General features: G+C 38.8%; 1 protein-coding gene across 1 annotated transcript in view; it reads right to left on the bottom strand.

Moving 5' to 3' along the window:
* Positions 1-15,128, bottom strand: part of CNOT7 (CCR4-NOT transcription complex, subunit 7) — a 17,566-nt gene extending 2,438 nt beyond the window's left edge. The window contains exons 1-5 of the mRNA XM_010140839.1: positions 14,925-15,128; positions 14,447-14,640; positions 11,153-11,314; positions 4,865-5,009; positions 424-534 (exon numbers count right to left, since the gene is read on the bottom strand). Coding sequence (XP_010139141.1) covers positions 424-534; positions 4,865-5,009; positions 11,153-11,314; positions 14,447-14,640; positions 14,925-15,041 — 729 coding nt within the window. The 5' untranslated portion in view covers positions 15,042-15,128. The remainder of the gene's footprint in view (positions 1-423; positions 535-4,864; positions 5,010-11,152; positions 11,315-14,446; positions 14,641-14,924) is intronic.
* Between the last annotated feature and the right edge of the window lie 568 nt (positions 15,129-15,696).

The following is a 15,696-nucleotide window of genomic DNA, read 5'->3' as shown; positions in this document are numbered from 1 at the left end:
CCCCTTCTAGGCCTGTTACAAGCAGCACTGCACACCAGCTGGGTATTGCACTATGCAGAAGCTCCAAAAAAAAAAAAAGTCTTCAAGTACAGTAGTACAGTCACCCAGAAAGGAGTCTGGCTCCAACAGCTTATGAACAGCAGCCACATAAAAAAACAGGTACCCAGCAAAACAGGGAAGGAAAAAACCCTCAAAAAAGCCAGGGACAGGCTGGAAAGAGGAAGCAATACTCACAGGGAATCAGTAGGGCTGGTTCACACTTACTCTGGGGAAAATACAGGTGCTCTTATTTTTGTCAAGAAAGGAGTGACTCACGAAGCCCTGCACAGACCTCCTTAAAACTCGGCAGGCTTACTAGAATCAGCAATTACATCTGTCACAGCATGTTACTACAATGGAGATAAGACCCGTAACTCCACCTACTTCTCTCATTTTGAAAAAGGCCATTCCTGTGAGTAAAGAATCAGATCCTGCCTGATGCTGTGGTCCTATCCTTTCCAGCTCTAACTGCTCAGCCACTTCTTGTAATCCACCCTGAAAAAGAAAGTATTTTTATTAACTGCTGAAAAAAATTAAACCAGAAAATTGAACAGCTATATTTGGGAAAATCTGTTTTAACAGGTCATATAACCTCAGGTGTATTTTAGCATTTGCACAGTAGCTGAAACAGTCACTGTAACAAATAAATATACATCCACAGAATCAAACTATCAGTATAACAGCAGCATTAGAATTCTGTGTCAGCAAAACTACTACTCCTTCACATTCCAGCTTTTCTAGTAAATAGATGTCACTATTTAATAAAATAATTCCTTCAAGATGTTGAAAGGACATGCAACGTTGAAGAATAAAACCCGGTGTTCCTGTACTCCTCCTATTTGAATGAAAGTTTCAAAGGTAAAACCACTGTTCTACAAACAGAAGAGTTCAAGTGCTTACGAATGAGGTGTCCATATGCCTCCATGCCTTAAAGTATCCAGGCTTCCTTTCAAACAGACCTTTGTCTCTTCACTTACCTTTCAACAATCAGGTTGAGAGTTTTTCCACTTCCCTTCACAAAACCTGAGTGTATTGTTAAGTGTCTAGGACACTACAGGGAGTCCAAGAAATTGTTAGACAGCAGTCATTAGAAATCAGGTGGCAAAGTCAAAAGAGGAAGTGCCCACTTCACCTCCACGAGACATTCTACCCCTCTTCAAAGTTTATTTCATCAGCTGCCATAAGAGAATAGGGAAAAAAAGGATGCAAAAAAATCCACTGTCTTGCAACTAGTTTTCTAAGATACTAAAATCCAATGGTATAGCTGGCTTTTCTGTTAAAGATGTATATTTAATAGTCACATGTAATGAAACCTGCTTCTTAAAAAAAGTATATAAACGTCGCCCATACAAAAAGGGAACAATTTAAAACAGTAATTATCTGCTTTGAATGTTGATACATGGTTTAAAAGGACAGACTGCAAAGCTGTCTGTCAGATACTAAAACCTCTATTTAGTGCCTCCCAAAATGGTAAAAAACCTCTATGTGTGGAAGCAAACCTGTCAGAACTCATTTTGGTTTTAACACAGACAGCACAGGTCAGTTGAAGGACAGACATGTTATACTGTACCTGCAATCTTTTAATGCTGGAAGCTACATTGTGAGCACATAATTTTGCACATCAATCTTATTTATTAAGCCATAAAACCACTGGAGACTAAAGCACATGCACAGTATTTAAGGTCTAGAAAGATGAAGAAACCTAAAGACAAAATCCTTAGTGCTGTCATAAGCTTTGCAAGGCAAGAACATTGGACAGAGGCAATGCTTTTAAAGAGAGCTGCCTGGTATCTGAATTCATCTTTCCTCACGCTCTTAACCACTCCTAAGAGTAAGGCTATATTCTACAGAGTTAAGCACTGTCTATTCTCTTTATGTGTTTAGATGCAACATCAGAACACTGCAAAGATTCAGTTCTTTAACTCACACTCTCAAAAACATGCTGAGCATTTGTGGACTGGGAAAAAAAGTGCATCTCTTACAAAACTGCTTTCTAGCACCAATAATGAGCTGTAGTTAGCAACAGCAGTTAGGCCCACACCCTTTCAAGGCATTTTCTGCTCCTAAACCCTGTACTTCCTCAAGATCTGAATTAGCAGTGCCTCATCATCAAGTTCTCCCAGCTGTGAGAGTATCTACTCTAGCTTCAAATAAATTTGGAAGAAAGCCACTCAGGAATCAAAATCAGTAGTATTTATACTACAGCTGCAAGCTCTGGAATGTAGACTTTCTAATTCAAAACTTACAGTAACAGCGGCCTAAAGAATAATGTTTTGAAAATAGTGCTTTTAGTGGTATCTATCTATTTGTAAATAAATCAAACACCACTTCTGTGTGGACTTCGTCATCTGTAATCATTGCAGTTATAGAATAAGATTTAGTTGTCTCTGAAAATTAACAGGCTACTGAGATTCTCTCTCAGGCAAGACTTCTGCACTCCAGGTAAGAAAGTTTTACTCTTGGAGGAGAAGGAAAATCCTTCCCACATTTTCAGAGCATCGATCTTTCAACAAAAAGGCCACAAAATTATTTACATAATCACACGACCGTAGTCAACAGCAAATCCAGTTCAAACTCAGTTCATGACACTGGTACCAGAGATCATTGTTCTGTATAAACCCCAATATGAAAAGCAAGTTTCCAACAAGGTTGCTAAATCTACATTACTTAAGAGTTGCCATTATTATCAAAAGGTTTGGAACTGTCCACACAAAGATTTTTGGAGAACCAGCAAGAGTTTAACCTATAGTACATTAATATCTCAAGTTAACTCCTGCTCCGCATGCCAGTAAAGTACATTTATGTCCATTTAAGTTAGATAAACATACCATAAATTCAGACTGCTTAATTCCACAGTAACAGTATCAAACAGCTTCCCATCCTGAAGCATATTTCTCTTCCCAAAGCCAAAAATTCTTTTTTGGGTGTATGGGAGCAGGGAGTGGTGGACCTACATCAAGTCAGTGACTTTTGTATGAAAAGTAACTTAGACAAGTGAATAAAGGACAACTGCACAGCAGTTCAATTCACTGCAGTTTAATAGAGATTGAAAGTGACACACATTAGGAGACAGCACATGCATTTCTAGAGACACAACACTGAATATTTAACAATTATTCAGACAGCTGCTCTCAGTACAAATCCACCATCATATCATCGCTAGTAAATTTGGAGGGGTAGGGCAGTCCTCATCCCTTCCCCCGTTGTCATTACCAGGCTGCAGGTTAGGTGGTTAAGTGGCAGGATCAAGATTTACTGCAGGAAAGCTGACCTAAATATTCAGCTCGGAAAAAAAAGAAAAATCATCCGTGTTGTTAAGTTTGCTGAAATAAGACCTGTGAAGGTTTTTCTTGTCTTCCAAAAAACATCAGCACCTCCAGGAAATGCAGGTTACACACAACTGTGTCTTAATGAAAGGACAGAAAATACAATCCCCTCCTTCCCAAACCCACATGGAGTGTCATTCTGTTACCTTTCCTACGTCGCTGAAGTTGCATTATACATTCTGTACTTGCATGTGTTTCCAACACTAAGACACCAGATGCTTTACTTTGCTTCACCAGGAATGAGAAAGTGAGGGGGTTTTTTTGTTTGGGGTTCCCCCTTGCCCCTCCTTTAAGACTTCTAAAGTTCAGAAACATTTCATTTTTTCTTCTAGCCTCTGAAGAAAAAGAGTTTCTAAGGTGTTCTCTAGTACTCAGCCATGTGCCCAGCTGATGACACCAATACCAACTCTAGATGAACACAGGTAAAGTATACTTTTCTTACTAACTGGATGGGAGGTCTCCATTTTCAACATTAATTTGATTAACAAAAGGATTTACACAATTTACTTCATACATAAGTAGGCTCCTACATAAAAGTGACACATTCTATTAGTTTATTTCAGAAAGAAACAGAGGACTATAAACCCACAGAGATCACTAGTTCAGCACAGCGAAGTGGCAAGCCATCCCTTATGATTTGGTTGCACTCCTGTCAGTGTTCCCTTTTTCCTGCAGGTTCTCAGTAAGAAAGCCTAGAAAATCAAGTTACTTTCCATGAAAGCATCAAGTCATTAATTGCCTCAGATGAACGATGCACCGCATTCCAGCAGCAGTCCAGACTCTTACAGTTCTTGGGCAAGTAAAGCTGTTAACAACCCCTGTAGCGTCTTTCTTTCACTTGCTGTCTTCCCCTTCACATACTTAGTTCCAGTTTCCATTTATTCTCCAGTCCAATAAAGTATCCAAATTTTATGCCTGACAGAGTACACCAATCAATAGCCCCGCTGGTCTGACATGACAAATTAAGTTTCTAGTACTGCATTTTTTTTCCTAGAAGTCACGTGTTGTCCCTGAACATATGCTGTTGTTTATCTTTCCTTACGGGGCCATCTGAAACATTCTTCGCTCCATTCCTCTTCCCAAGACACTTCCACAGCATCATCGTTGCAATTACCTTTGCCAAGATGACTGCAGTCCTTTAGTGGACTGCACAATGAGGAAATAAGAGTATATGAAACCCATCAGTTCTTACAGCTCAGAAAGTGAAGGATTAATTCCAAACATGGGTTTATCATCTGTCAACAAAAACTGGGCCTATAAATACAGTATCAATACACTACTTTTAAGTGTTAAGTAGTTATAAAAATTGATGTGTGCTCCTGCTTGCTTTCATCAGTAGCCTTTAATATTAAGTATATAAAGCTTGAAACAACAATGCTTAATAGGCAGTATCAAAGCAAAACCAGAAAATAAAAATATAGACAGTAAGTATTTTTAAGCAGAAAATACTCAAGTTTTCAAACCTAAAATTTTTTCCGAGCCATTTAGAGATTACTTACCTTCAGATTTTTGCAACTCTTCATGAGATATTTTACATCATAGATGACAGGAAAAAACAATCGCAGTATCTCAAAAAAGTCCAGCTCTTCTTCAGGTAAATTAGAGTTTGTCAGGATTTTGATTAGATAGCCAAAGTCATACCCACTGCAAATTAATAATAAAATCCGTATAAGCAAATAACTTGAAACATCCTTCTTACTTCCAACATCAAGACTTCATTACACATTAACAGGCTATTTTGCTTAATTTCAATGTAATTAAGACCGACTCCTTGAAAAAACTAAGCCTCAGTGTAAATGGCCCATTGCAGATTCCAGAGACACCATTTTAATTTAGTCTGACTGAGGCCAAGTGAAGAAGCAAAAAGATCTGCCTACAAGAGTTTCTCTAAATCCTGAAACAAAGAGCCCCAGCAGCACTCCTATCTGACAGCAAGAACTGAAACCAGAAAGGCTCCTAGCTGGTTCCTTTCACACAAACTGGCGTTTTTCACTACAAACCAAGTGGGACAGAGAGACTTCTACAGATCTTGAAATCTAAAAGATTGAAGAGTTTCCAGAGCAAACACATGGCTACACCTGGAGGTAAGTTTCACCTTCAGAAACGAAGAGTGGATTGACTTTCAACCTTCTCCATTAAATCAGCAGACAGACAACCAAAAAATTTAACAGCTTGAGGACTATTACTCTTTTTGGTGGCAAGTACAGAGTACATTGGAAAAATTTTTGTGTATATTTGTAAGTCAGCAGGAGGCAGTGAGGTAACTGAGCAGTACAGGTTTGGTAGAAGAAACTGTTTTTTTACTTGGTTTGCACTGAACCAAATCAGTTCCTGGATTTTACTGACATGCAATTTTAAAAACGCCTCTACTAACAAAGATGAAAACACACAGAAAGGCTGTCTGCTAAAGGCTGCAGCAGTTTTGCTGCTTAAGGAACCTTAGCGAATAGCTGAGACCCAACTGAAGTGAATGGGCAACCACCACAGACTCCAAATCAGTTTTAAGACTTCATGTTCATCCTCGGTTACATGAAGATCATACTCAAAGAATTTTGCAACTTGGTAAATGTTGCTTAAGACCTTTAACTGAGATATGAGCAATATAGAACACAAATCAGTTAAAAGCACTGTAGTACTGATCTGGTGGATATTTAGCACCCTAAAAGACCAGTGACTTCTGATGTAGGCTTGAGGCTTTTGCTTGCATACTCAGTGTAAAGAGGATTGATTTTTGTACCTTCCGTATACGATGGCGTTCTCTACATCATCTTTACCTTACGAATTTCTAGGCAGAGGATAGAAAATTTGAACATACTGGGAATGAATGTATTGTTTGCTAACAGTTGTTTAGGATATACAAAAGGTACAGACTACTGCAGCTCTCCCATGGGGGTTTCCAGTGCTCTAAACTGGAATTTCATGTTGAAAGAATCCTGCACTGCATATGGTGTTTTGAAGCTGTGCTGGCAGCACTCCAATCTCCACAGCAGCAGCCACTGGCCAGGGAGCAAAGGAGCCAAAGGTAAAGAAGGATTTCAGCTGAGTCTTACAATGTAAAAACCTGTAGTATACTTGGTAACACAGTAGCTTAGAAGCTTAGTTTTATTAGATTACCTATGGCAAGGGACAGGAAGCAGTGGGAAAGCCTGTATCAGCATAAAGCCTTCTTTAGAAAAAAGAAAATAAAAAAGCCACATTAGCAAAAAAGGCTGTTAAGAAAGATGCAAGAAAGACTGCTCAGGATTAAGGAGACTTACTCCTCCAGAGATCAGAGAGCTTACAAACTCACTGACTTCCTGACATCAGTCATCCTCATGGCTCAAATGTAACAGCTGGATTAAAACTTTTTTTAAAGAGAGTAGTATTTGTGCTTCTCTTCTTCCAAAAACAAACAAAAAAATGGTTTTGACTCCCCTCTTAAAAAAAATTATGTACATTACTGAATTACTGGAAAACAGATACTCTTGAACACTTCCAATATCTATTAAGAAGGAAGTACTGTAAGAAAAGAAGAGTCAAAATTGATGTACTCTTTTTATTGAGAGGGAGCAGGTTATCATAAATATGCGATTTCAATAAAGAGTTTTTTATTTATTGATTTATTTTTCCCTTGGAGATTGTAGCAGATTCTTTCATTCTGGGATCCTCATGAGGACAAATGGAAGAGGATATCTGAACAAGCATGATCACCATTCCATTGCATGACAACATTCAATCACATATCTGTTCTTAGATCATAAACATCAGTTAGTCAGCTCAACCAAATGATGTCTCACAGTCCTGAAATCCCAGCTGCTTACACTACACCCATTGTGTTTGTAACAATCATCACACACACAAACACTTTACTAATCACAATGCAGTCTCAAGGCATTTACATAATCTTTTAGAATACTTTTGGGAGTAATATGCTCCAGTCATCCATGCTTACAGACACAAGAACTATCACTTCAATTCAAGACTAAGGTACATCTAGTTCAAGAATTTGAGTGGTCACTGCTGAATGCTAACAGAAGGGTAAGAAAGTCCACAGTGAGCAATTATGCAATTACCTGCTCATTAAAGAAGTTTCCTTCTAATCCTCTTAACAGGCAGTTAGTGGTTGGTTTATACCCTGAAGCACATAGGCTTCCTTTCCTTAAAAAGCTCTCACCATTTCTAATACAATCACCTAAAGTTACTTGGAGCAGCTAGCCACAGTCCCTGGAGCTATACAGCAACATAAGCACTCTTACAACCATTTTTTTTTTTTTTCCACTGGCTGTGGACAGCACTAGGCAACAAGAACATGGAAAAGATCAAACGTTCCTGTATTTCTTTGCCTTACTCTCCAGAAATAATTCAGATAGCCAGTTAACAATGAATTCTACTCAAGCACCAACAGTCCCTAAAATAAATCAAAACCTGACAGAGCTGAGAGAGCTTTACTGCGTTTTATAACTGGCTAATAGAAACGAGCCAACAGATTATATTTTAGTAAAATCAGTTAAGACACAAACGATTATTGAAACACAATACTTGGAACTTTCCAGCTTCAAAAAAACATCTGGTTTAAGAGCCATGTTTGCACAGAGCCTCCAAAGGCAGACTGAGGAGGTTTCACACAGGTGGACGTGCAGAGCTTCACCAGATCAGTCAGCTGAATGTCCACAAAAACCAGCATTTCAGCTGTTCTGTTTTATAACTCGGTTACTCTGCCAAGCGCTTGCAAGCGTCAGAAATTCAGGGCTTCCCCCTCCTCTTTCATCAACTCAAATATGTTCTAACACACATAAGATTTGATGGAGTTGCTTATGAAGTTGCAGTATACTAGAACTGGTGACAGTGCAAATGTTTCTTCACTCGTGCCTGGCAGAACTGCAGGTCCACACAGATTTGCCAATAGGTCAGGATGCCAAATCAGCTATATTCAAGGCAGAGAATAAAAAGCAGACAAAGAAAACTATCGGAGAAGAGTTCAAGGAATTCAAGGACTGGGAAATGAAACAAAACCAAAACAAAACCTCACTCTCCGAGGAGGGAGTAATTCCCCTCTGACCACGCCCTAAGAGACTGATAAATTTTGAGGGTTAGTAGTAGTGATGAAAGCATTTTAAGGAAACTGAAGCAGTAGCACAGTCAGCAACTATTAAGCACAGCTTTTTTCAGTAGACAAAGAACTACTGCATGGAGAGCCCACACAAAAACTTTCAGCTGAGCTGTCCCACTGTTTGACGGAACACAACAATCAACTTTAACATATATTTAAAAACCACTGTTTACTATTCTTTGTGGCACATTTTATGTGACTCATGTTCATTTCTAGCTTAGTTTTCTCTGAACTTAACCCACTACTCCGGAGTTTTGTGTGCAAGATAGTATTAACAGGCTTTGTGAGGCACAAAAGCCTTTAAACACTCTCTGACTTCAAGCAGACTTATGGATAATCAGTATTTGACAAACATCTGCTGGAACAGCTGTCTTAAAAGTATTTCTAAGCATATTTTCAGTGAAGTCCACAACAGAAACTCATTTTAGCACAGACAAAACTGTACTTTAATAAAGCCATTCCCCAAATCCTTCATAACTGCAGTAGTAAAAAGGGCATTATTGCACAGTTTGCACTACACTTTGACCAGCATATTAGTCGGAAATCACACATAATCAATATAATTATGTTTTAAAAAGAACCCCTACTGTAGAAATGGCTCAGATGTTCTTTTGCTAGGAAGGCTTATACTGGGCTCTTGAAGTTTTCAGGCGATATTGGAAAAACAGTTTTTTGTAGCTGTAGTTGCTTCTACAGGGTAGTGTCTGTTGTACCAGTTACATGCATAACATGCCCCCCCCCTTCACCATCCATTTTACTGTAGTCAAGTATAAATCACAATTATGCACATAAGAGCCCACAGTAATGAGTTTAAGAAGCTGCAAGAAACTTGATTCTCTAATTCAACTTCTGTAGTTATTTTGACACAGTTCATGGCATTCTTATTCCAGCATTTTTCCCCAAGGTGCTACCCTGGTTGCAAGACAGCAAAAGTTAAGATTATATTGGAGTCATATTGTGAGTTCTGACAGCTGCAAGTGGAAGATGTAGGCAGATTAGATGATAAGTGCACTCAGAGGATTTTGCTGCTGTTATTAACTGTCTTTTCTTCCACTACCCAGCCCTCCAGTCCGCTTTTGGAAACTGAGGCTAACGCTTGCTTTCTACGAAGGAAGTGAAAAAGATGAATTCTGCAACAGGCTGTTAGATGCACCTTTCTACTATTGTTTTACATTCCTTGCTCAAGCAATCCTTATTTTTCAGTTGATAATGTAAGTACTCCTTTAATTCCATGTGACTTTCTCTCCTCCAACCTCCCTTGCAAGATTTAATACTTAAGGATGAAGAATTCAGGGGTTTTTTTAATTTCATCTACATATTACAGCCAACCTACCACCAACCAATGTAGCGTGCATGATAAACAAGAATAAGGCTGTAAGGAAACCATTAGTCTTAGTGAAAAGATCTGCTCTACATTTGCCGACTTGCTTAGCAGCCAGCATTTGAGATACCAACTTCAGGGCATTACACAGCAATAAGCCTTTAAATTCACTGTTGCTTGCTGAAAGTGCAAATGGTTTTGGCTGCGATAGGAGTCAATTTTTTCCTGGTAGTTGGTACAGTGCTGTTTTGGATATATTGTGAGAACAATTTTAGCAATAACTGAAAACATCAGTGTGTTAAGTAATATTTACCCTAAGTGAAGGATTTTTCCCTTCCCCATGCTCTGCCAGCAAGGAGACGCCCAAGAAGCTGGGAGGGAGCGTGACCAGGACAGCTGTCCCGAACTGGCCAAAGGTTTATTCCATACCATAGACAATCCCGCTCCATATATAAACTGGGGGGAGTTGGCTGGCAGGGGTTGATCGCTGCTTGGGGACTGGCTGAGATCAGTCAGCAGGTGGTGAGCAATTGCATTCTACATCACTTGTCTGTCTTTAGTTTTACTTCATTTTATGTTACCATCCTTTTCATTATAACTATTATTACTAGTATTATTCCAGTTATTAACTGTTCTTATCTTAACTTATGAGTTTTATTTGTTTTTGATTGTCCTCCACATCCCACTGGGTTGGGAGAAGGAGGAGCAAGCAGCTGTGTGGTGCTTAGTTGCTAGCTGGGGTTAAATCACACCTAAGTTTTAAAGTGTTAAATCTTTTAACACCCGAAGATCTTTAGTATCTTGACATTTCTATCTCTACTTGGAAGACAAGTTCCTGTGATGGAATAAATAGTAAAATACATTCATCACTGCAGCTAGAATTGAGGCTTCTCAGGGCTCTCCTTCCAAGCTGAGCAATTTTCAGCTGCCCAGATTACCAGGAGATCTAAAACAAATTTAGAAGTGCTTTCTAAAACTCCTCACTGACATTTATGTGGTCTCCCCCATGAGTCAAACAAAATTTGCTCAATTGCTTAGCAATGGTTCTCTTTTATCATTGTTACTATTGTTACTTGCATGTGTGATATTAAAAGATACAATGCCACCTGCTGGCTTAGGAGTTCCATGTTTTTCAGGTTTACAGTTTTCTGGTTACAGTGTAAACATAAAAAATAAACACTATTAGAAATATAGGGTATACAGGGTGGTACTAGAGAGGTGCTGTAGGTATAATAGCAGAAATATTTTCTAAGTCTTATCAAGATGCGTGCTTATATATACTACCAGACTTCTATCACTTAACTTCTGAGATGTGAAATCCAAGCTCTAAAATTCGATAATCAATACTGAAAACTCAAATACTTAACATGAATTTACCTATGAAAGGAAAGCCACTTGACTCCTTCACACAATACAACTCCTGATGTCATAAGCAGTTCTGCAAAGTACTGTGTCTCAATTCCTTCTTCTTCATGCTTTTTAAACTGGATACCAGATGTTGTCAACAGTTCAATAGAGTCCTGGGCATACATGTCTTCTCTAAAAAGAGAAAAGGGAAAAGTAAATTTTCAAAATCTTCAAACCTCAGTGATTACAATAGCAAAAAATAAATGTTACTAGCTTTCATTCTACACTTCACTAGCATAGAGCAGAAGCAACTTGTCTTTGTTCCAAGTTAATTACAAAACCAGCATTTTTAATAGCTTTCGTTAACCTTCACTAGCATTCAACCATTCCCAGAACGTCCATTCTCACCTCCTTCATAAAAAAAGTAGTTTCTGCTTCTCATATGGTCACCTAGAACTTCCTTTTTGCAAATCTTCAGAGGAGAGCGAACGTATAAATACAGATATTTAACCAATTGAGATCCATTACTTGAATTGTGACAAATTAGAAAGCGTGGTCAGCAGCAGGGAAGCGACTGCCCCCCTATATTCAGGACTGGTGAGGCCACGCCTTGAATACTGAATGTCCAGTTTTGGGCCCCTCACTACAAGAAGAGCATTGCGGTGCTGGAGCATGTCCAGAGAAGGGCAGTGAAGCTGATGAAGGGTCTAGAGCACAGATCTTACACAGAGTGGCTAAGGGAACTGGGGTTGTTTACTCTGGAGAAGAGGAGGCTCAGGGGAGACGTTATTGCTGTCTACAAATACCTGAAAGGAGGTTGTAGAGAGGTGAGGGTCAGTCTGTTCTCCAAAGTAACAAGTGACAGGACAAGAGGAAACAGCCTCAAGTAGCACCAGGGGAGATTTATGTTGGATATTAGGAAAAATTTCTTTACAGAGAGGGTTGATTAGCACTGTAACAGGCCACCCAGGGAGGTCGTGAAGTCCCCATCCCTGGGGCATTTAAAAGATGTGTAGATATATATGGTGCTGAGGGACATGGTTTAGCAGTGACATGGCAGTGCTGGGTTAATGGTTGGACTTGATGATCTTAAAGGTCTTTTCCAACCAGAATGATTCTCTGAAATTAAATGTAACAGTTGAAGCACTAATGTGTTCCATTATAGAAAAAGGAACAGTACACTCCAGATTTTGTGATGAAATGGATGGGGTTTTTTATCCTAAAGCTTGTATCATAATAACAAAAACATAGAATGGTTAACTGGGGAAAAAAAAAAGCAAGCTACTTAGAGTATTACATTCATGTTACTGTATACAACATACTATACTACAAAGTCTCTTATACAGTATATAGTTTGATTTTAATTAAAAAAACAAAACACAAAAGACAACCAACATATCAAACTTGACTATTAATTAGATTCAGTAGGAGACTTATATTCTTTACTCCTAATAGCAAGTCATCATTCATCAGAACACAAAGAGATTCTCAAGATGTGCTGTACCTTCTTCCCCCCAGACAGCTGCTCATTATTATCCAGCTTTAAGACATCAGCTTCCCAACACCTGTCCATCTTACAGCACATTAAAGAACTCATACAAAACAAACACCTATTTCACAAAAAGAAGTTTTAATTTTAGTTTATTGCTCTGTGCTAATCAGATGGATAGTTAGTTTAGAGAAATATTTATGCTCTTTAAAAGCACACTGTAACAAGACCTGGCTGGAACTACACACACAAAAAATTACCTTCTAGGAACAGCGAACAGCTGTTTTGCTTTAGGAGCAGAACACTGGGCACAGTGCTACTTCCCAAAGGGAAGTTTAGAAACACACAAAAATAAGTAATTTATTCACTCATGTAAAAGGAAAAAAAAAGTTTCATGCAGCATTTACCTAGCTTACCTTTTTGTATAAAATCCCCCAGTGAACTAGTAACAAGTTAGTTAGATAACTACCTGTATCTTGCCTTACTAACCTGTCTTATCTCTGCAGCATCTGGCACAAATGGAAAACTACTTTTGTTTTCAGTTGCTTGACATTAAGTAGACCTTCGAAGCTCAGAAAATAAATAAAACATAACACAGACGACTTCTCAGATCACAGTGTGGAAGTTATTAATTCATTCCCCCTCCTCCCATACTTAAGCAGGATTAGTATATTCTTCTACTAAGACAACAGATAACTTCCAGCATTTGTATAGCCAGGTAAGTTTAGAGATACCAAAATATCAGATCTGCGCATCCGTTTCTTTCAAGAAGTGTTTCAAACAAAACTAAAAAGGGCATGCCATTTCTCCAACTAAACTGATTTGTGACAAGCCATGGCACTGCTCGCTTGTCACACAACTGCCAAAAAACCCCAAAGCCTTCGACACATTTAAGTTTAAGAAGTGTTTGCATTTTAACTCAACTCAGGCCATATGAAAGTCTATCAGACCAATTATGTTCACTTCAGAGGAAAATTCAAGGTACCAGTAGGCTTGTCAACTACCTGCTAAAGATATACTTAGAACACCATAGAAGGGTCTCATCCCACTGGAAAAGTCAGGCTTACGCTTATAGGCTTAGCACTGATAAAAATCACATTGTAAACAATACAATTCCAACACAAACACAACACAATTCCAACAAAGAGTAAAAGTCAGCTTGCTTTTTAACCAACACTTTACAAAAATAACCCAGAACAAAGATCTCCACAGAAAATGTGTAATTAGTAATCCCTTTCAACCTATTATAGGATAAGCTGCAAACACAAGAAAAACTGCTGAAGCATTAGCAATTTGACTGTGTTTCACCTAGAACATTATCTAGAACTTGTTGTGAGTCTTTTAATACGAATAATGTTATTTTAAAGAGGACAGCGCATACTTGCTTTAGAACCTGCCGACATTTGTCATACTACTTTAGACACTTTGGTAACATTACCTTGTTTCTTCATGCTGGTATCTTCCATTTTAAAATATGTAAAGAAACAGCATGTGACTTCTAGAACAATTACGAACAGTTAAGCTAAGTGAAGGCAGAAGCACTCTGAAATGCTAAATATGAAATTGCAGAGCTAACTGTTGCACTAAGTATAAATACCGCTTTTTAAAACTTGCACTGAAACTGCTGAGTATTTCTGACCAGACTACCAACAGTAACACAAGACTGCAGAGAAAAGAGGGAAGAAAGCACGTCTGACTGACAGAACTCTTTGTCACGTAAAGTATCTATGGTATTCCAGCCACAGAGAGAAGAGTTGCTATAGCTTTTACAACCTGTAATATGTTTTCAGTAAGTCACAAGAGTACATTCAACAGCACGAACATTTAACACTTACGTTAAATTAAATTTAAAATTAAATTGCCAAGTTGAAGTTCCTGGAGGGTATTCTCCTTGTTCATTCATAAACGTCAGTCCTAGTTGAATTATTTTTAGCAAGTCTACATTGCAGCGTAATAATTGGTACTGATAGTCTGCATTGCTTCTGAATTCTCCAATAGGCCTTGCAACTACTCCTGGAAATTCTGTGTCCTGTAAAAAGAGAATTACAACTTCAACTAAAGACACCCATAAAAATTTATTGCTCATTTTTTATAAAACGTATTTCAGGCATCTCAGAGTTTCATAGCTGAAAAGTACGGTGTGTAAACAGAGCTTTTAAAAAGGTAATAGATTAGGATCCTAGTACTTTTACAGCATTAATTCAACATTAGGAACCTATTATTCTTTTGACAAAAACAGATGAAAATGCTTTATTGCTTTAAGTTACTAACACCAAGTGGTAATTTGCTAGATAAACTTCAAGTGCCACTTACCATCGCTACATAGTTATACTTCCGTATAACTTGACGTATTTTTTTCATCTCTTCATCCAAGTTGCAAGCCCAAACTTCACAGATTCTTTGGCTATGGTCTACGGTAGCTGCTGGCATAGTGGGGGGCTTTAGAGACCATACATCAAAAGTTACACTTGACCGAGGATCAGTTTCATAAAGATGACTTTATTTATTTATTAACCTAAGAGACAAAGAAAGCAAAGTATCAAACTTTGAGTTTTTATTCATTATTTATTTGAAAAAACACTCGGAGACCACTATCAAGATTTATGCTTCAGAATTCCATAAAAGCAGCACAACAAGGACACCAAAACCATGTGAATTTCAGCTGTGCAAGTTCAGGTTACTATCCGAACCTAAAACCCTACGATTTTGTTACGAACTTTATTTCCTGCACAAAGCCAGGCAGAACAGCAAGGCGCACTACAGTTCAACAGCAAAAACAGACATCTGAACCTACAAGCGCTATTCCCCCGCGGGTCAGAGGACGCGGTCCTCCGGGTCCCACGAACACGGCACGAAGCGGCAAAGTTACACCACCCGCGGGCACAGTGAGGACGACGAACAGCCACCCAGGCAGGCAGTCCCCCTATGCCGGAGAAGCTCTTTCCGCTCGTACGGGCCGCGCTGAACCAACAAGCGCCGCGCGGGGACGGACAGAGGGTCCGACAGGCTCAGAGTCACTGCCCGGCTGGGTTCCCCGGCGACGCCTTACGCGCACCTTAAGGTATCGTAAGGCCTAGGAGCGATT

Source organism: Buceros rhinoceros, unplaced genomic scaffold (assembly GCF_000710305.1).
Source record: "Buceros rhinoceros silvestris isolate BGI_N320 unplaced genomic scaffold, ASM71030v1 scaffold9130, whole genome shotgun sequence".
In the NCBI taxonomy this organism is placed as follows: domain Eukaryota; kingdom Metazoa; phylum Chordata; class Aves; order Bucerotiformes; family Bucerotidae; genus Buceros; species Buceros rhinoceros.
This window is presented reverse-complemented; position numbering and strand designations above follow the sequence as displayed.